Source organism: Epinephelus moara, chromosome 14, assembly GCF_006386435.1.
Source record: "Epinephelus moara isolate mb chromosome 14, YSFRI_EMoa_1.0, whole genome shotgun sequence".
Classification (NCBI taxonomy): domain Eukaryota; kingdom Metazoa; phylum Chordata; class Actinopteri; order Perciformes; family Serranidae; genus Epinephelus; species Epinephelus moara.
In genome coordinates this window covers 7,643,746-7,665,240 of record NC_065519.1, presented here as the reverse complement: position 1 = coordinate 7,665,240, position 21,495 = coordinate 7,643,746, and the positions used below count along the sequence as shown (strand labels likewise).

The 21,495-nt window shown below is 40.8% G+C and overlaps 3 protein-coding genes across 4 annotated transcripts; 1 reads left to right on the top strand and 2 right to left on the bottom strand.

Annotated features, from left to right (window-relative positions):
* Positions 1-777: 777 nt before the first annotated feature.
* On the bottom strand, positions 778-12,515 carry LOC126401451 (uncharacterized). Of its 2 annotated transcripts, none has more exons than XM_050062700.1 (20): positions 12,302-12,515; positions 11,404-11,527; positions 10,297-10,433; positions 9,988-10,157; positions 9,524-9,719; positions 8,936-9,201; positions 8,761-8,846; positions 8,573-8,634; positions 8,249-8,487; positions 7,789-7,978; positions 7,621-7,662; positions 7,370-7,490; positions 5,304-5,445; positions 4,722-4,886; positions 4,428-4,548; positions 2,660-3,300; positions 2,455-2,572; positions 2,256-2,325; positions 1,813-2,142; positions 778-1,309 (listed from the first exon to the last, which is right to left on the bottom strand). In XM_050062700.1, the coding sequence occupies exons 2-19, from the start codon at positions 11,525-11,527 to the stop codon at positions 1,814-1,816; spliced, it is 3,219 nt and encodes a 1,072-aa protein (XP_049918657.1). In that variant the 5' UTR covers positions 12,302-12,515; the 3' UTR covers positions 778-1,309; position 1,813. The 2 variants fall into 2 exon arrangements, with proteins under 2 accessions (XP_049918657.1, XP_049918658.1); XM_050062701.1 differs by having other exon boundaries at positions 778-1,253.
* Positions 12,516-14,050: 1,535 nt separating this feature from the next.
* On the bottom strand, positions 14,051-16,276 carry dtd2 (D-aminoacyl-tRNA deacylase 2). The gene is made up of 3 exons (XM_050061611.1): positions 15,951-16,276; positions 14,794-14,863; positions 14,051-14,619 (listed from the first exon to the last, which is right to left on the bottom strand). The coding sequence occupies exons 1-3, from the start codon at positions 16,059-16,061 to the stop codon at positions 14,306-14,308; spliced, it is 495 nt and encodes a 164-aa protein (XP_049917568.1). The 5' UTR covers positions 16,062-16,276; the 3' UTR covers positions 14,051-14,305.
* Positions 16,277-17,086: 810 nt separating this feature from the next.
* Positions 17,087-21,286, top strand: nubpl (nucleotide binding protein-like). Its single transcript, XM_050061665.1, has 11 exons — positions 17,087-17,255; positions 18,236-18,380; positions 18,605-18,639; positions 18,826-18,916; positions 19,078-19,117; positions 19,204-19,294; positions 19,380-19,473; positions 19,659-19,746; positions 19,933-20,051; positions 20,266-20,348; positions 20,455-21,286. The coding sequence occupies exons 1-11, from the start codon at positions 17,127-17,129 to the stop codon at positions 20,515-20,517; spliced, it is 978 nt and encodes a 325-aa protein (XP_049917622.1). The 5' UTR covers positions 17,087-17,126; the 3' UTR covers positions 20,518-21,286.
* The last annotated feature ends 209 nt before the right edge of the window (positions 21,287-21,495 follow it).

The window sequence follows — 21,495 nt, the reverse complement described above, 5'->3', positions numbered from 1 at the left end:
GATGGTTGTGTGACAGACTGAGCTCGCCTGCACTAGGCTTTTAACTTAAGTTTTATGGTACAGTATGTTACTGAGTGCCAGTTAAAAAAAATAATGATAATTTTGTTGGTGTACAAAAACTATGTGGTGGTGAACAAAATACTATTTGCTCTATGCAAAACATGCGGTCGAAAATTACAGACAGAGACATGACAACTTTGAACAAACCTTTGTTTTAACAAATAAATACAGATTTTAAAAGGCATTCATGACTTAATTAATGTAATATATCATTACTCTGTTGTTAAAATGGCATTACATTTGTCCCAAACTCAAAATTTAGGACTTGGGACTTGTCAGTCTCTACTTGGGTCTTGACGCAGGGCTTGCCTGTTTTGACTTGAGTGCATTCCTCTTAATATGTTTATTGTATGTTTAATGTTTGCACCAAATAAACAAAGCATTCCTTGTAAGTGAAAATCTACTTGTCAGTAAATCCTTTTCTGATTTGGAAGACTTGAGACTTACTTGTGACTTGTAAAACAACGACTTGGACCCATCTCTGCTATAGAGAGTGAGGCAGGAAGGCTGCAGACATTTAAATGAGCTGTGTGGCTGCAGGTGTGACTTGATTTAGCTGGTGAACTCATTTAAAATGACTTGAAACATGAATGTATTACGGCACTTGTGAGATACAAAACCCTTTCTGACAGTAGTAAACTGATTTGTGAAAGTAACTTGAGTTGTCTGAGCTCTGTATAAACAAAACAAACGCTGTCAGCAATGAGTCAATGTACATTTGTTTTAACATAGGTTATTTATTATTGATGTTTTTCTCTCTTGACTGTACAGTACAAACAATATAAACACAAGATACAGTCCTGTAAACGGTTAGAGTGTAGACACTACACAGCAGCAGTCAGCAATAAAAAATATACAACAACATCTGACTGATCTTGTAAGTGCATCACATATTAACTCAGCAGAGGCTGATTCCCTGTTATTAGGGGACACTGATGGAAACATACATTCTGTCACATTAACATAATTATGTTCTTTGTAAAAGGCAGACGTGGATGACAAAACAAAATCTGGAGAGCAGCAGAAACTAAATTTTCAGCTGCAATTTTACTGACTGAACTTTTAAACTTCTCCAAAGGGCCTTAAGCTTCTTTGCCACGTGGAAAACCATGAGCACAGAAACTACACCTGTGTTTGGTCTGGAGAAACCTGCTTTATTTCCATTACCATGGTCAGGCCGGAGGTTGAAGGATCTGAAACACAGACGTTGCAGCAACCATAGTTTGTGTCTGCATCCAATTTGTGATATCTGAGTATAAAAATAAAAATAAAAATAAATAAATAGAAATAAAATTGACTTAGCAATGCAAGGATGTGCTAGTTCAGTTTCTCTGATTTCATAGTTACTGGAACCATTAATTCACTGAAATGTAGATATCTGCAGGTAGCCTCACATAGCCAGACAAATCTCTGCTCTGCCAGCACTGGAGGTCTGGCTGAAGACATCATAACTCTGCACTAGTATTGTTTAAATCAGTGGAAGGCGGCCTGTGGCTTTGGAGCCACAGCAGCTCTTTAGCTCCTTGTTGTGGCTTTTACTTCTGCAGCCTGGTGCCTTTTCCTCTAAATTTTGTTGAACCTCAGTAAGTGTGGCTAATCTTTGGTGTCCCTCGCTGAACTAGCTATGGGTTTCAAACCCAAAAACAGGAAAAATCTTGCAGGAAAATTGAGAATTTAATGGTGCATGGACAGATAAATTCAGCTGTCCTGGATTATTCTCAGCCCCCATCTCACCACAGTGTCAAGGTGTACCTCAGAACTCCAGCAGGAGCGTCAGCGGCTCCACAGAGCTCAGCTCCATCTCCTGTTTCTGTCCGTAGACTCCCTCCTCCACCTTCACGCCTGCCTTTGTGCACTTCACAGATGCAGACATTAACTCCCTGCAGGCGGACACCAGGTTTGAGAAGAGCTGGGCGCCCCACCACAGCTCACACCCCCCTCTGTACTGCATCCTTCTCTTGGGAACCGGCTCCCCGAGCAGGGAGTCCTGGGGGATAAATAAAACACTCCCGGGAAGGTCGATGACGGAAACCGTGTGCCCGGTGTCTTTTCTGAAAAATTTGGTGGTCATCAGACTGCTGGCTGTGGGGGAGAATTCAGTAGCATTCATGAGGGTAAATAAATTGTTTTCCTGCCTTTTTTACCTCAATTTTTTAAATGCTGAGTGAAGCCTGCAGAGTAAAGACACATCTCACCCATCTCATGAATGACGTCCTCGGTGGCTCCCTGGAAGAAGCACACGTACACAACCATTCCCTCCTGGATCTGAGGACAGAGACACCGTCGTTACATGTACAGCATGCACAGTGTTGTTACACCACAAACTGAAGATGAGACAAAGGCTGGAAAAGTTAAGAAGAATCTTAAAAATGAACAAACAAACCATCCACCCACCTCCACCCACTGAGCGTCAGCCCCATTCATGCCTGGTTTGATCTTAACCTTCGCCTTACTGCACTGCTGGATGACCGTCCGGGCCTGTAGTGTCCCGGGCCTCCGCGAGGAAGCAGAGCTGCTCACACACACATATACAGTAGTTGTAGATATATATGCCGTAATACAGAGGCGGTTATAAGAAGGGTCAGTAGTATTTACATACCTGTCCACTTTGGAGAGGGGTTTTGCTGTCTGTGCTGGGGCAGAGCCAGCGATGGTGAAGACAGGCCAGGGTTTGGTGCTTGGTGCCACCACAGGCTCCATGCCACAAGTGGAGCTCCTCTTAGCCGACGACGCAGCCTCCAGGTTTCTCTTTCTCTTCACTGGGTGCTGGACGCTGCCATGACTCAGGGTTTGGTTCTGGGTTGTCAGCCCTCTGCCTTGACTTGGAAGTTGATTTTGCTTGTTTGCAGCTTGTGGGCATTTGGGTTTTTCTGGGAGCTCAAGTGCAGGATGTGACTTTGTAGGAGGTTTGGTTATGTCCTGGGCTTTGACACAGTGATGTGTTCTGGCACTGCCCTGAGAGACACTGAGGTCCTCAGGTTGCGTCTGCTCTTCTAGTGGAGTTTCCACTTGAACCTGGAGGCTGATCTGGTTCTCAGGCTGAGTGTCGGGGCGGTTTGTTTCCTTCTGGACGTCAGACTGTGGCAGGGTTCCTCTTTTGACAGACCAGACTCTGGCCACAAAGGGGACGTTGGGAGTCCTTGGCTGGAGGATTATGGGAATTCTGGGCTGGAGGTTGATGGGGGTTCTTAGATGAAGGAGGATGGGGATTCTTGGCTGAGGGTTGATGGGAGCTACAGGCTGGAAGGGCAAAAGATTGAGAAGAGAAACTGAAAGTGAGACAGCGACCAACAACTGACGTTTTCAGGTTTCTTTACAGTCTGTGTGTCTTTTTCATGACAGTGTGCAAAACAAACAGGACCTTTATTAATACTAAGACGAAGCTGCAGCATTTTAAGCGATCTTAAAATTATAATCCTGATATTCACTTAGTGCAATAGTAATACAATGTCCAGAGTTTCCTACTGCTGCTGCCTCAAAGTAAAAGCATACAACTGGAGAAACATGGGGTGGCTTCAAGCAGCAACATGAGGGGCTGGAAAATGAAGCCAACATGGAAGTGCCATGTAAGACTGGCTCCAGAAGCTAGTCAATCTTTTAGACCCCCATGTTAAAACACTCAACTTTACAGCAGTGATAAACATGATTACAGCCTGGTACAATAACAGTTTTGGTCTCTTTAGCTCATTCTAACATTTGTAATAGCTGTACAGGGGCTTAATTATTAAATAACCCACCCATCTAAATCATATTAAGACTTAAAGTCACACATAATCAAGGGTGTGTCCACTTTGTGTGTAACACTGTCTAGTAGGCGTCACCTCAGGCTCTGAGATTCACCCCTCACTCCTCCACAGCTCTACCCTTTCTTCCAAATATGGTAACTTCTGGCTCCAAAAAAACAAGATGGCGACAATTTGAGGCCTCAAAATGGGGGTCCACAAACCAATGGGTGCAGTCATGGTGGCTATATCCACTATTTTTTTAATACAGTCAGTGAGTGGCTTCTAACATGTTGGCGTTTTTAATGATCAAACCACCACAATAAAAGCTTTTTAAAATTTCCTTCATCATCGATATTATTTTTTCTTATATTTCGGAGTGACTGATCGCCATCGTGTTTATAGGGTGGCTTTTCTGTTGAAGAAGCCACAGGAAACGTAATGTATTTGACTGTGATCGTTTTATCAAAATTGCGGCCATTTTGCAGCTGCTCACGCTGTGTATGACACCAATATATTGACTGGATTATGATTTGTTGTACACAAGTATAATAGCAATGAAGCTGAATGAGGAGAGCTTTTTTTCTGTCTTCCTGTTGGACAGATTAACAAATTACAGACAGTGTGAGAAGTTATGAAACCTACCGCTCTGCTCTCTGAATTTGTTGGTGGTTGTCTTTCTTCATCAGCAACACTCCCACCACCTTCATCAACATCCCGACCATCACCTTCGCCGTCATTGGTGTCATCATCGTCATCCTTCCCACTGCGAAGACACAGAGACAGAATAAGAGCTGTTGTTGAAGGCATTAATACTCATATTACCACTGCTCTGTTTACTAGTACTTCTGCTGCTGTTACTACTTCATACTTCACCTATGACAAGAAAACTTTTCAGTCCTGCTCGATGATTAAAGCGTAGCGTTCCCACCCACATACCTGTCTACATCACTGGGTAACTGAGGGGATCTCAGCGCCTCCCGAAGTGACTCTGATCCTCCTGGTTCTGTTTGGTTATCTGGTTTCCTCCTTTTCTTCCTGCTGCACTGCGAGCAGCTGTCGATCCACTGAGCCACATCAGATTTCATGGTTTTCCAGAAGTACCTGTTCATGATGTCATGAGCTGGTTATTAATACCACAGCATGATGTTAAATATCTCTACCACCAGTGTTTGATGAAATAAAGCAACTTGAAAACCTACATTTATTTCAACTTGATGCCAAACTTTGCACTTTTATCTTTACTTTTTTAACTCCTAAAGAGAAGGCATGTTCTATCAGAATGGTACAAAAAGGATTAAAAGTATTCTCACTTTAACAAAGTTAAAAACATAACAAATCTGTGTTTAAACCAGACGTCTAATGGTAAAATACGCAGAAATAGTCGTCTTCTATTGGTTCATTTTTGTTCAAGGTGTTAAAACTGAGGAGATCACCCTTCTGCATCTTTACAGTATCAATAAAGTTTCATCTAATCTTGACAAAGATGATTTATCAGGGACAGAGGAGACCCCCTCTCACCTCTCGTTGAGCAGTCTGAGACATTTGTTGATGTTGAGGTGGTTCAGCTCGTTGTGATAATCCACCAGGGCGACTTCAACTTGCTGCCTGCTCCTCAGAACCAGACGCACTTGGTCTCCCCTCACCATGTGGAGCACGTCGTCTGAGAGACCAGGGAACAAGATGTCATGTTACTAAGGTGACTGAGGAACCTAACGAAAAGGTCAATTAACTGTTACCATGAGGGGATCTAGAATTTGTCTTCAGTTACAGGAATTATATGAATATCAGTCCTACGGATGTTTTCTTTGCATGGAAGTATCCCTCAATACATTACAATCTTTGCTATGATATAATGACAGTGATACATCCCATAAAGTACTGGTTTTGACCCCTTAATACAAAGCAATGTTCACTTGCAACCCTTTGTCAGAAAGCTTTCCTGAGTTAAATTGATTTTCTTGTCTCAAGACGGTTTCATTTGAATAATTACTGGGCCTGAAGAGGTTCACCTATGAGACAAAATTATATTTAAAAAAAAAAAATACAAAAAAAGGCCTATGTCCTACACTAGTAATTATTTCAAAAGCCCTCATGGAAAAACCGACCACCAAGAAGAAGAAAATAATTCAAGAAAACAATCTTAAATTGAAAAACAAGCACTGTGGACACATGGCGACAGATTCAGTTCAATATCCTCTTACAGTGGCACATTAGGAACTTTTAGAGGGTTTTATGTTTTCAGCAATGCTTTCCTCTTGGTCACATGTTCAGTGTATGTCTCCCTGGGTCAACATGTTGAAACCACCCACCCTCAGTTTATAGCCTACTTATTTTATACTCTTTGAAACCTACGCTCTCAGTGGCTGAAAAGATTTTTACAATTAAATCACATCTGAAACGTCTATATCTTGTCATGTTTTTGCAATTTGAACTGCAAAGACAGCCCTTACCAATCTCTGACAATATTAGTTTGGAGCAAGAGACATACATAAATATTTGTGAATGTTTTAAATCACTCAGGAGACAGATGTAACGTGTGTCTATAGGGAACATACTGTAGAGCTGGGGAAGATAGGCATGACTCTCTTTTCTGTGGCTGCAGACCTGTCAGAGGCATTTTCACTTGTCCACTCCTTACACGTCCGACTTCACAGATTTCTCCCAACTGTTTTTGTCTTAGTCTAAAAGCCTATCTAGACCTGGTATTAAAGTGCGTTTTGGTGATCTGAGCACAAGTGGACAGTTGAGACTCATCACTGTCCGCACCTGTGCTTATCATGCGTCTCCAGTTGACCACTTGAGTTCAGATTTGGTTACTGCCCTGCACACACTTTTGCTGGCTGTTCAGTAGCATGCTTGCTCGTCACATTAGCCGTTGTGCTAGTACAGCTAGAGAGATATCGCTGTCAGCAGAATTTAACACGTCTCCTTTCATAGGGCAAAATGATGGATGGTCACGCAACACTTTGTCCAACTAAACATAAAATTATAAGTGTGCTAAAAGTAGAATGTTTAGCGCACTGTCACCTTAACAACCACCACATCCTGCACTGATGACGTAGTCCTTGTCGGGGACAAATCAGGACACGTTAGCATTTATACTGCTAAAGATATGTGGTCAAATGCATCCCAGACAACCTCAGCAACTGGTTTGAATGATTGTATCAAAATACAACTTGGTGGTTGTTTAGATTTGTATTTAGCGCTGTCCACTTGAGAGCTATCACCCAAAACACATTATAATACCAAGTCTAAAAAGGCTCTGAGAGACACTTGCAACCTTAAGTTTCTATCAAATACCTATCTCTGTTTGTTGCTGTGAACGCTGTGGTTTTTGGGGGAAGTCTTTTACATCTCTTCTTTAAGAGCTATGTTTTTTTAGCCAATGCACATCATCAAGTGTATGTCACACAGAGCAGGAGGAAAAACATCAGAAGTGCGACACTTTCAGGTGCAGCATGAACACACAGTCAAGTATTGTTTTTGGCAAAGCCTTAGTTTGGTACAAAAAACTCTTGGAGGAACCTGTAGTTAAGACAATCTATTCTTAGTTTGTTTAAGTTTAGATTGGGGTCTGTACAAACCTTTAATGGTAAACTTCTTGCAAAACCTCCTGAAGGTGTTCTTCTCTACATAGCTCAGGCCAGGGGGATAGGTGCGTTTGCTCAGGTAGAGCTCCACGGCATCGTACTTCGCAAAATAGGCCTGCTCAAACAGAGACAGATCATCAAAATACATACAGTGCAGTAAATTGATAAGCACTGACCATACGGTTGAAATGGACAACATATAATACTCTGTCAAACCACCAGTAATCACCCCAGCTTGAACATACCTCCTCTCCGGCAGACGGCTGAGTCGGACCTCTCGATGAAGTCTGTGGAGGAAAGACACAACTCAGTCTTCTGCTCTTCATATAAAACTGCACTACGACTGCTACTGTCATTTTACTGCATTCATTATTCATGGATCTGATATACAGAAAATAACTCCTGAGCCTTACCGCTGAGTCGCCGTGGACCAAGAGTGTGGGCACGGCGTCTGGATGGATGGTGACCTTATCCCCGCTGCGGTTGAAGCAGTCCTCTGTGAAATGGGCCGAACAAACTGATGAGCGGAGACGAGGATGCCAGTTAGGGCGACCAACAGCCTTCAACCACTGAGCCAGCAGGGCCGCGTTGTCAAGAGGAAACCTGGAGGTTAAGACAGAGTGTATTTTGTGAGGTGTATTTTTAAATTCTGCTGGTTTCTTTTTACTTTTCTGGCTTAAGAATTAAAATAAACAGAAAAGCATAAAGAAAGCTCACTGAATACTCGTCAGAAAAGGCTCAAACATTGTATGTTTTGCTGCAGAAATCCGACTGATTCTGTGTTTAGAAAATATCAGCTAGTCTGCTATCTAACCACAGCATCTTCTCCTCTCTGCTTATCTTGCAGGGTAACTCGAGGACATGTGCTCGTACTTATGGAAGGTGAGGCCCAGGCCTCTCTCCACCGGTCCACAGCAGTTGGTGCAGGAGTGGACGCTGCAGCGGAGCCACTTCCTCTTGGTTCTGTTGAGGCAGGTGTGGCAGCTGGAGATCCAGCGGGCCAGGTCTCGGGTCATGTTGGCCCAGTAGAAGCGCTTTGCGATCTGTTGCTGGCAGATCCCCTGGCCGTAGTGACCCTGGTTGTCATGGAACCGCTGCAGGATCGAGTTCACCTGGGATCAAGAGGCAGCGAAACGTTAAGATCCATTTAGGGAATTTGTTTCATTTCATAATACATTTTAATGAAATCACGTAAACCTCCTCTCTGCTGCGCGGCACTCTGAGAGGAGGAGAGACTCGTGTGTACATCAGGACTCCATCTGAAACACAAGAGAAATTCTTCGTAAGACATTTCAACTTAATTAGATACAACAATCCTGCTCATTGAGGATAAAAGGAGGTACATAATTCAAGTGATTCTGTGTTTTATTTCTCTTTCCACTCACCCATCAGAGCAAAGCGCTTGGCCATCCTTTTTAAAGAACCTCTGGCTTTCTTGCTTTGCATCGGTAACTCCCTATGACTCAGATACCTGCAGGATGCAACATACAAAACATTTCCACACAAGCTCATTAACTGTAACAGGTCAAACTGTAACATTAGAATGGTCAGGTGGTCTACCTGGCAATCTGGTTGTAAGCAGTGAAGCTTGGCTCAATGACGGTCTTCCTGCTGTTGTCCTCCACCACCCTCTGGACCTCCCTGGAGTACGGATCAGGAGCTGGGAGGCAGTACTGGTGCTCCTGCAGCTCTACAGGTGTCCCAGGGCAATAGAAGGTTGGCTCAGGAGGGTCTGTGGTTTCTGCAGCAGCAGCGGCAGCAGCTGTGGACAGGAGGTCTTCCAGGGTGTTGGAATTGAGGAAGTCCTCATCTGAAGGGATGGGAACCTGAAAATCAAAGAGTACCTGATCAAATCCCACCAGCAAACTGAGGTCCAAACTCTCTGTAAGGTCTGCATACAAAGTAAAGACAGATGCCTAATGGAGAATAAAAACTTTTCTTTTTGTCGCTGCTTTTAATGAGCCATGGGCCATTTACAAATAGAACATTTTCATACAGTTTTAAAACCTGGAGCCTATCCCAGCTGCGAGAGGCGGGGTGCACCCTGGACAGGTCGCCAGACTATCACAGATGATTCATAAATGGTGTAATTTTAGCTTCTTTTTTTCAAAAGAAATTATTCTGTATGTGCTGGCTGCATTGTGTCACCTCTTCCTCCTGCACTGTCACAGGGATGATGGTGGGTACGGCGTCTGGGGATAGAGTCGGCTGACCCTCCTCACTCAGCGTGAAACAGGACGGCTCAAAGTGTCTGGAGCAGAGGCAGGAGGTAGTGCGAAGTGAGCCTTCATCTCTCTGAGCCACCGCCAGCCACCTTCGCCGTCGCTCTGCCTCCTTTGGAAACCTGTGGGATGATGCCTCAATAATTTAGTTAAATCATAGACAATGATTGGGCTACACCTGACAGGTATAGTATATCATCATCTGCATATTATGACAACATGATGGGTCATACTCTGTTTTTTTTAAATGTATTAATCCTCAATATGCAAATTGTATTTTTCATATTTTTATTCATAACAAGCAATTCTCATGCCTATTGATTGATTGATTGTAGTTATTTTTCCCTTTTTCATTTTTTATCAAACAACTCTTAAAATGTGGAGTCCTACTTGTGGAAGCTGAGGTCAGGGTAAACGTAGCTGGAGGCATCGCAGCCGTAGGCCAGGCAGAAGCTGACAGGCGGATCAGGCGGTTCAGCAGGACCTCGGCTCCGACAAACAGCACAAGCGTTGATCCAGGTCTTCACCACCTCTGTCACTCCGACCCAGTAATACATCAACTGGACACATAGAGGAGGAAGATTTGTGTTGAATGTCACACTCACTCTTATAACGATGTATAAACCTTTTAATTTCATATTTGATCACTACATCTTAACTGTTATGTTGTGATGATGAAATAATATAATGTAAGCTCACCATTATCTCCCTTACTGTCCGGGTCCGGCCAGCGTGGTTGTTGTTGTCATGGTAACGGACCAGGATCTCCCTCACTTCCTCATCGCTCCTGACAACGCGGAGGAGGCGGCCTCGATAGGCCCGCCACAAGCAGCCATCTGGAGGACGGAGGAAGAAACTACAGTCAGTTACAGGGAAAGCAAAAATTTATTTTCATCATGTGTCAGAACATTTACCCAAGTTCTGTACTTTATAATAATTTTGACATACTTTAATTGGGTATTTCCATTTTATGCTACTTTATACTTCTACTCCACTACACCACACCAATCCAGAATTATCATACTGTCACAGTCCTGGATCATCATCTCTCCGTTAATTTCACCATTTCAGTCTCTGAACTCCTCATAAAATTGGCGACAAGAAGAAAGAAGAGAATATAAACTCCCAGAAACTGTTTAAGTAGGTAAAAGGTAACAAGACAACATGATTTCATTTGAACAGTCTTTTTCAAGTCATTAAAACCAAGCTTAAAGACGTAATATATTGCAACAATACTACTTGTGTTTTGTTGCTTTGCCTTCATATTAAGTACTTTTTTACCACCTTATAAGTATCTGAAAAATGACTAGCATCCAGAGTGAATTCATATTTTAAACATTCTTTCTGTAACACATTTTATGTGTCGCTTAGTGAATGAAATGACCAAAGTATGGGAGATCCAGGTGGTCATATGGGCTATGTCAAACGTTGACATGTGCAGTTTGAGTAGCCACAAAACCTAAGAAACATGTGACAGACAGCTATGCTTTTAAGGCATTATATTATATTTAAAAAGAACAGTTTGCCCAAAGGACAAATCTGTTTTCTTGATTGACTCTGGTTGTACCATGCAGACAGTTTATTATTCGTCCAGTTGTCCAGATATCCGTCTCTGAGATTTTCAGCTTCCATTTCAATATCATAAAGTCGAATATATTTTTGTTTGTGGAGCTCACAAGGTAAGGACAGGTGGGGGAACAGGATCTATACATCCGGGTTGAGGCTAAACTGTATTGAAAGAAAAAACTGTTCTCTAATGTATAAGAAGCATCCCGGTGTCCGCCTGCCAGTGTAGCTCTAACATACCTTTATAAATAAAGTGTTTGCTGGCAGCTCTGGTCACTTTCTTTGAGCTCTTGGATGCACCTACAGGAAACGTTCCTGCCCGCATAAACAGCTCCACCTTATTCAAAAGGTCAAAAGAAGGCATCTGTAAGGGAAGAGACAAAGACAAGGAGGAGACACTTTAACTCTTCAACTCATCAGCAGTCACAAAAAAAATCATTATCAGTCAGCCTTATCTAAATAATAAGTCAATGTATTGATTAACAGGCTATAAAAATTACTGATAACAATTTAAGTCTTCAAATAATTGTTTCACATTTTTAAAGAAGGAACGTTTGACTTGTTTTTGTTGCAGCTAATGAGCAAATTATCAAATATTTTCTGACATTTTTTTTCCCATTTTATAAAATTCCCACATATTTGACTGTTTCTTTCACATCCCTTAGAGCTCCCACCATGTCATGAGCATGTCGGCTCAAACAAATGATCGTTGGTATTTTGTTAATTATCAAATAAGAATGCTAAACTTCTCCTTGTTGCTGCTAAAAAGCAAATAATTACTTTTCTCCATTTCATATTCAATACATCTGCGTTATGGACAGTAATCTAGTCCAAATAAGTTATTTAAGCCATCATTTGAGGATGAACAATGAAATGGACATGCAGTCAATATTTTTCATAATTCATAATCAAATTGTGAACCTATTAATTGGAAAAATAAACAAAAAAAATAAACAGCTAACTAGATTAATTAATTATGAAAATTATATCCCCTTTAACATGTTGAAAAAAAAATCATAGACAGACTATCGCCATGACTCTGACACCGTACGTATATATGAATGTCATTTCCATACAACAAATTTATCACGACTAAACTTATCACGCTAAAGTTTCCAAACTGAAAACCGTTGCCCACCTTAGAACATCTTGTGTCCGGTAAACACAAATCTTCGTTACACCGCCATCGACTTTCTACAATATCCGAACTTTCAACGCGTTATTTTTAGACTCAACTGTCCCCACAAACAACTTACTTAATTTCACTTTATCCAAATAAACTTATAAATTCTCTAACGTATTAAATTTCAGGTCGAACTTGTGGCTAAATGCACCATTTGGTGATTCGCATATTTAAGCTAGCAGTCGCAATCTTATAACTTCCGGTGTGCAGATTTTCAAAATAATGGTTTAAATTCAGCTTGTAAATATTTGAAGCGTAAATCTTAATCTTTAAAATAAATAATCATAAATTAATACAAGATTTTGAACTACTATATAATATATTGCGTTAGTTGTTTATTGTGTGACCACTTTTGTTCACCTGTTACCTCTTCTTCTTCTTGTTTTGCTTCTTCTTTTATTCTTTAATGTGTTTTGTCCCAACTCTTTTTAATTACCTTTTATTCTAATTTAATTTGTTATATCTTAATTATTTGCCCCTGATTTATTAGTGATTCTTATACATAGCAATTGTCATTTATCATTTATCAGTCGTTTCAGTTTAAGACAGACATATCCATGCTACACATATATCACACAGACAGTACCACTGTGAACAAAGGTGAATTTTGTAGGTCACACTTTTGTAAAAGCACTCATTTTCAATGTCTTCCCTTTTTTATGTGCTTTTATTTGGCAGTAAAATCGATTAAACGGAGGTTTCATTGCTGCTACTTGCTGCTCACTTGACGGAGGAGTCGTTTTGACGCAGGTTGTAGAGGCTGCTGTAACCGAAGCTAAGTTAGCGCTGTTCATTTCCGTTCCCTAAAACACTGCAGCGCGCCCCCTGCTGGACTGGAGGAAACCTGCCATTCAGCATCATGCAGGCTCACAGAGGGTGGACAAAATAACAGAACCACTTCATCATTCTTTAGTGGTGGAAGAAGAATTAAGAAGAATTTCTTTAACAATACCACACTGTGAAAATACACAAAAATATATTACTTAAGCAGAAGTATGTAAGTATCATCAGCAAAACGTACTTAAAGTAAAAGTACTCACAATGCTACAAAATGAGTCGTGCAAGTGTTTAACTGTTATATATTGTATTATAATTGCTGATGCATTCATGTAATAAGAATTTTTCGTCTGATTTTAAGTATTTCATATGCTGATGGGTGGTTTGATGTAGTTTATGTATAAAGCGTATGATGAATATATAAAACATGATGCATTTTTTTTCGTAACATCTTTGAAAAGTAACTTAAGCTTTCACAGATTTATGAAGTGCAAAAGCACAATATGTACTAATGAGATGTGGTGGTGTAGAAGTATAAAGTTGCATAAAATGGAAATACTCAAGTACAGTACAAGTGCTTCAAATTTGTACTTACTTATAGAACTTGAGTAAAAGTACTTAGTCACATTCCACTTCTGTTATTCTTGACTAAATTAGCTGAGGCTTATATTTATTTTTCAAAGTGTAATGTTTCAAAAGGGTGAAGTGTTTAAATCCCTTGTGGAATAATTTCCCTTGTTATATTATAATCCCTTACCCTTGTGTTGTCATGCTGAAACAGGAAATGGCCTTCTGTAAACTGCTGACACAAACCCATTGTCTAACATATCACTGTATGCTCGAAGCATTTTGATTTCCCTTCACTGTAACCAGGGAAACAGCACCAGACCCTCATTCCTCCTCTACAAACTTTAACAGATGTTAATATGCATTCAGCAGGTATGTTTACTGCAGAGTTTATGAACACTTTGTGGCCTTCTCAGCATATTTTTAAGACACCTAAGGGGATTACACAAAAAACGGTGACATATTCCAGTGTAATTTTGTTGATATAAAAAATGCATACATCAAATATCAATACATAAAGTCTTAGGTACTGTTTCCAGCCTCGGTTATAGATATTTACACATGAATTTAGTGACCATTTGGACCTCCATGATGGCACTAGCAAAGCTTCATGTCTCAGAACTCCATCAGATGTGTGTAGGGTCCGTTGGTGTCGAGCTTCAGCACTTGTCTGTTTCCATACGTCCCGTGTTTCACCGTCACTTCAGCTGAAGCAGCCGTCAGTTCCTTCTCACACAGAGAAACGAAGTCTCCGTAGAGCCGCAGTCCGTCCTCTTTGCTGATGTTGTTGTGGTACTGCATGGCCCTGCCTTTGGCCTTCCCGCCCAGCGTGGCCTGGGGGACGATCAGCACGCTGCCGGGAAGCTCCAGCACTGACACCATCTTCCCAGAGTCGGACTCACACAGACGCAGGTTCAACAGCGTGGACACTGGAGGAGAGAGAAGGGAGGACACAATATTTACACCCCATACTGAGGGATTTACAGGAAGTGCAGAGCTGGATGGAGCCAGAAGAAGATATACTTCATACACACAGGCCCAAAATACACACACAAGCACAAATATATGTCATATGTAGGTCAAAAGATAAAAAGGTCACTGACCCATTTTGGGCAGGATGTCGTCTGTGGCTCCTTTAAAGAAGCAGATGTAGATCACCATTCCTCTGTCGATCTGAAAACAGGAACAGGAAGAACTTGGCACTATATGTGAAGCCAACAGTTTCTAACTTGGGTTTTAAGATGGACAGTGGTTTTAAATTGGAGCGTCAAATTGGTGCAGTGGTTAAGTCCAGCTTCTTTCACCTTAGGCAGCTGGCAAAGGTTAAACCTTTTCTTGCACAAAAGCACTTTGAAATAGTAATCCATGCCTTCATCACGTCCCGGCTGGATTACTGTAACGCACTTTATTTTGGAGTCAGCCAGTCTTCCCTCGCACGTCTCCAGTTGGTTCAGAACGCCACTGCTCGGCTACTAACTGGAGCACGTAAGAGGGAACACATTACGCCCATTCTGGCCTCCCTTCACTGGCTGCCCGTGCACTTTAGAATTCATTTTAAGATTCTTTTATTTGTTTTTAAATCTTTAAATGGTCTCGCCCCACCTTACCTCTCTGAGCTGCTTCATCCCTACGCTCCTGCTCGGTGCCTCAGGTCAGCTGATCAGCTGCTCCTGGATGTACCGAGGACTAAGCGGAAGCTCAGAGGGGATAGAGCCTTTTCTGTGGCGGCCCCCAGATTGTGGAATGATTTACCTGTCCACATTAGACTGGCCCCCTCACTGTCCGTTTTTAAAACCAGTCTTAAAACCCATTTTTACTCCTTGGCTTTTAACCCAGCATGAGACTCTGCTCTTGTTTTACTGTTTTATTATTTTTATTGTTTGTCTTATGTTTTTATTTTTGTACAGCACTTTGTTTCAGCTGTGGTTGTTTTTAAAGTGCTCTATAAATAAAGTTGAGTTGAGTTGAGTTGAGAACTTGTGACTTTACTTGGATGTGAGCCTTTTGACTTGAAAATACTTGCAATCTTCCACCAAGCCCAAAGATTATAAAGTATGTTGTATGATTTCCTGATCCAACTAATGTTAAAAATATTATTTTTTTCATTGTGACCTAAAACATTAAACATGCAACAACATTACTTCAAGGAAGAAGAGTCTTGTTTGCTTGTTTTACAAATTTGATAAGAGAAAGTTATGGACATTTTTCCAACAGGAGATGCAGATGGACACACTGAGATGAGATGTTCAGGTGTTCTCACCTGGACAAACTGAGCCTCTGAGTTTTCCTCTGCTGGCTTCACCTGCAGTCTGGCCTGCAGACACTGCTGCAGCAGCACCCGGGCCACAGGAGCACCGCCTTTCTCCGCCATCTGAGTTTATCCTCTTTACTGGTTTAATAAAGTCTGTCCTCGTTATAAACGGTGGTGCAGGAGGAACCGGTTCAATCCTAACATAAAAAAATAGAACTATACTGACTTAGAAAGTGACGGAAATGTTCAATGAACGGCAAAGACAAATCACAAGAAAACTCATGCAACACACTTCCGGACTAACGTCAACCAAAGTTGCCCAAAGGTGCTCAAAGCTGCGCATTATTTCCGCAGGCACTTTCTGTCATTATCTCCGTTTTTGCTAATTTTAATAATCATTGTGTGCATTTTTTTTTTTTCAAAAAAATATTTTTGTAAGAAATAAAAATATAATATTTTCAAATTTACAGAGGCAAAAAGGAAACAAAATTTTAAGTAAAAAAGTAAAACAAAATGAATTAAATTAAAAATTAAATTGAATGAATTTGAATTAAAATCAAATAAAAGAATAAATGTGGTTGAAGTAAATAAATAATAAAAGTAAAGACACCATACACAAAAAACGATATTTTATTTGTAAAATAATGATAAAATAAACAAACAAAGTAATTCTGGGATTTCCACTGGCAAAATATATCCATGTATCTTAAAAAATAGATATTCAAGAGAACGGTGACTTAAAACTTTCAAACATAACTTAAAATTATGTTTTAATGCCTTTTACCCAGTAAAAATGACACATCTAATTATCACCAGATGATGGACTGATTTTTCTAAATCAAATCAAATTTTAAAAAAAACAAAGTGCTCTGTAATAAAATAGAATAAGTAAAATAACATAACACGGCAACAGCAAAATGTAAGAGAAATTACATAACAATCCAAAAACATGCACAAATAAACGAGTAGAAAATAAAATAAAAATAAAATATGAAATACAGTATGAAGTTAAGTTAATGCCCTTTTATGATACAGTAAATTACCACACCAGTTACAGCCAGAAAAATAAAAACTACATCTTTTTAGAGAAGGAAAGTAAACGACAGAAAACAAAACGCATGCGTACTTTGCGCAAGCTTGACGCGCACCAAGCTAACGAGCAGAGGAGCATCCAAACAGCTAAACATGGCTCAGCTCATTTACAGCAGACTGTCGCATATACTGAGAATATCCGTTAATAAACACTCAGTGTTACGAACCGGGACAGAAATAAAACCGGGACCTGCGTGTTGTGTTCAGTTCGCACGCTGCCACGTAAGAATACTGCCTGTTCCTTTGAATTTCAGTTAGCTGAAACAGCTAACAGCTGCATGCTAACGTCAAGGTAGCTAGAAAACTAGAAGAAGAAGACCGGAAGTACTTAAACAATAAAAGCGGTAACGGTCAAACAAATATATTTAAAAGAGAAACGTCATTAAATTTTAACATATTGTGTTTTAATTTTATTATTTGTTGATCTTCACACATGAAATATACTGTGCATATACTTTCGCTTTGATACATACATTCATTTGAACGCTAAGGATATTGTTTTGAACCCCGAAAACCGGAAGCGGTTTTACTTGAACACAGTGCTGCTCAAATACTGTTATTAAACCAACAGCTTGTTTTATAAGTCGGTCTAACAGGGTTTCAATGAGCTTTTGCCTATATCAATGGGCAATAATAGTAGTAACACTGGAGACAGTTACATTGTAACCAATCAGTGGTACATTAATAATTTATTTATGCTTTATAGATCAGTAATAAGCCATGTTGGTGAATAATAGTACATCAAAGAGTATCCTCACTTTTTCTCAAGCCTGCAGTTATAAAGAAAGAAGTCTGCCAAGTCCATAATTATAAATGTTATGAAATAGATTAATAAATGGATTCTGGTCCAGGTGCTGGAGCTAAGCAAAGAGATTTTTCACAGCTTGGCAGCCCAAAAGTTGTTATAAATGGCCTTTACGTAATCTATAAAGCTTTAGCAAATGATTGTAATAAAATGAGAAAATAAACGTTTAAACACTGTATAAAAGACGACTAATTACAGTAGAAAGCGGTGGTGTCAGATCTAGGGATGTACAATAACATCAGCACATCAACGGTATTGGCCAATGAATTTAAAGGATCAAGAGTAAAAAAGTCTCTAAGTAACCCAGTCTGGAATGGACACCAGTATTTTGAAGTCACAGCTTTCTAACCTTCACATTGTTTTCATTGTGTACCTGTTGTGTTCCTGTTTTTCACAGAGGTCAGTGGACAGTAAGACGCTACAGGAGAGGCAGAAGCAGCAGATGGCGAAAGGTCTTCCCAAACAGAAGCCCATCACGGGGGTCAAACAGGTCATCGTTGTGGCTTCAGGGAAAGGTGGCGTGGGCAAATCAACCACTGCAGGTACAGCATGAATTTCTTGCTCTTGTAGCATTTATATCCTTTATAGCTTTTGCATCCAAAGCTTTAGGGTTCTGTATGGATATTTTGGATTTATTAATCTTTAAACACTGGCTGGAAGTGCAGCATTGATTCTCAATGACGTGCATCTGGAGGAAACAGACAAAAAAACAGAAAAACTTTTCAACCAGCCTGTTGACTTTGTTTTTCTGCCTCTGTCTCTGCAGTGAATTTAGCTCTTGGATTGATGGCGAACAATCCGGTAAGAAGTTTTCTCACTTATATCACATTCGTTTTTTGTCCTCTTCTTTTACATTATAGCCAGTCACTTATTTAAAACCAAACAGGCAGTGTACACAAATGTACTGACAATGTCCACAGTTTGTCTTCCTTCTAAATTTTGAACTCTGTTAAAATGATTTAAGTTCATCTTTGCTCTTTCTCTCAGCTCAAATCAGTTGGTCTGCTGGATGCCGACGTTCACGGCCCCTCGATTCCCAAACTGATGAACCTGAAGGGAAACCCGGAGCTCAGCGACAGTACGACACAGTGTTTATCTTTCTCTATAGAATAAATGTCACCTGATCATTGATTTTTAATGTAGTTGTATACGGTAGTTATATTTTGTAAAGGACTGAGAGGCTGGATGGAGCCTCTGTGACTGTAAACTGACTTCAGGCGTTTTTAATCTTTTCTCCAGACAATCTGATGATCCCTCTCACCAACTACGGGGTTCCTTGGTGAGTCCCTTCAGTCAAACCGTTATGTCATCATGTCTCCCCCTCTCTCTTCAGCTCTCACCTGTCTCTTTTAACCTCTCTCTCAGCATGTCGATGGGGTTCCTGGTGGACGAAGTGGCTCCGATCGTGTGGAGGGGGCTGATGGTGATGTCAGCGTTAGAGAAACTGCTCAGACAGGTGAGAATGTTACAAACACCCAGCTGAGATTTGACAACGAAACAGGATTTAATTCTAATAGACTGAGGTGTGTGTTTGATCGTAGGTGCACTGGGGGTCGTTGGACTATCTGGTAGTCGACATGCCTCCTGGGACGGGAGACGTCCAGCTGTCTATCTCACAGAACATTCCAGTCTCAGGTCAGTCACACACAGCTACCGTATACCTGTACCCAACCCTACTTGCATTATCATAGTCCCTTGTAAAGTAGGTCGCTGTTCAGCTAGCAAAATTTATTTATTTATATGTTTACTTTTGGTCAGACAAAGAGACAAATGCTCAGTTTTAAAGTGAAGTTGTGTTGTATGTCTGTTTTATTTTGCAGGTGCGGTCATTGTGTCAACGCCGCAGGACATCGCTCTCCTCGACGCTCGCAGAGGAGCCGAGATGTTCAAGAAAGTTAACGTGCCGGTAATCTGTGAATTTGTGTGTGTTATTGACAGCTGGTCAAAAATCTGATAAGTGAAATTAAAATTCCGACACCTCGCCCCAAAAAACAAATCTGATTTATTCTTCTACAGTTACAGGAGGTTAATGTTGTGTTCAATGCTCCTGCAGGTTCTCGGTCTGGTGCAGAACATGAGCGTCTTCCAGTGTCCTCTCGGTCTGGTGCAGAACATGAGCGTCTTCCAGTGTCCCAAGTGTAACCACCAGACTCACATCTTTGGCTCTGATGGGGCCCGACAGCTCGCAGACACTCTGGGAGTCAATTTCTTAGGTATGTCGGAGAACCAGTGAGTGCACCAGCTGCTCATTTAAAAGTCTCTGTAGATGATTTTCTTGATTGTATAAACGTTTCATTAAATATTTCCAGCAAATAACAAATCAGGAAATAAAAACTCGTACTTTAATGTCCTGTTTCACTGGTTGAAATATGTATTTTTGATCATTTTGATGGATTTCCCCTGTAATGTCATATTTATTATCTCCAGGTGACATTCCTCTTCATCTCAACATCAGAGAGATGTCAGACAGAGGAACACCAGTGGTCGTCTCCTCTCCTGACAGCCCAGAGGTCCTTGTTCTGTTCTGTCCTAATCATCATAGCTTCATTTTTGTTTTCATGAAAAAACCCCATGTATTTTTATTTACTGAGTGCTCTGTGTGTGTTTACTCTCTAGGCGGAGGCGTACAGGAAGGTGGCGTCTGCTGTGGTCCAAAGACTTGAGGAAGTCAACACTTGATCGACAGCTTCAACAGGAATTAAGGCACATGAAGACACTCCATGTCATGCACACTGCACATGGGAACTTGCAGAACAAACAACGTACTGTACATGTGACACACTTTTATGTAAGCATACAAAACACACGCAAACAGAGACGCACAGAATTCTTCGCTGTCGTAACGAACAATAAGTTACATCCAAAGCACTACTGTATGCTGTGTGTTAGTGCCACAGTGTTACTGAATAAATGTGAATCATTTAGCTGTCAGGTGATATTTAATAAAACTCAGCTAAAGTCTGTTTAGAATTTTATGAATATTACATTTTAAAAATATGTAAAGGTGCAGAGCCTGGGCAAAGATAGCTGATTGTTCAGTCTTATTCCAGATCGTCAAATACTGACGCTTTGGGTTGGTGGTTCGGTCCGACTACCATCTTGACGACCTGGGAATGAATAACAGACTTACTCCAGAATTGCATACTGCATCTTTAAAATAACTGCATGTTGGTGGCCCCCAATACCACTCAGTACGCTTACATGACATCAGAGACTAAAACCAGACTTTTAAGATACACATAAACATGTTCGTCTGACTGAAATCGTACTAAATCGAATTTCTCAAAGTCGCACTAACACAGACAGATAATATGAAGATGGAAAATGCTCCACACTTTCTTCAAATAGCATTAAATGTGTAACAGAAAAAGAGGCCAGGAAGTCTATATCCAGAGCTGTGCATTTTTGGACGGACAAAATGTACAGAGCTGTAAAGTTGTCCACCATGGTAACAAAATGTACAGAGCTGTAAAGTTGTCCACCATGGTACCAGTTTGCTGCTGGCTAACTGTAGCTAACTTGTTTGGACTGTGATGTAGTAGGTCAGCCTATACTAACAAGGTGAAAGGGGGCATATCGCTACCTATCGTTGCAAAGTCGGACATACTTCAGTCAATTAATCAATCCCCCCGTACGGGACAGGGACAGTAGTCCAAT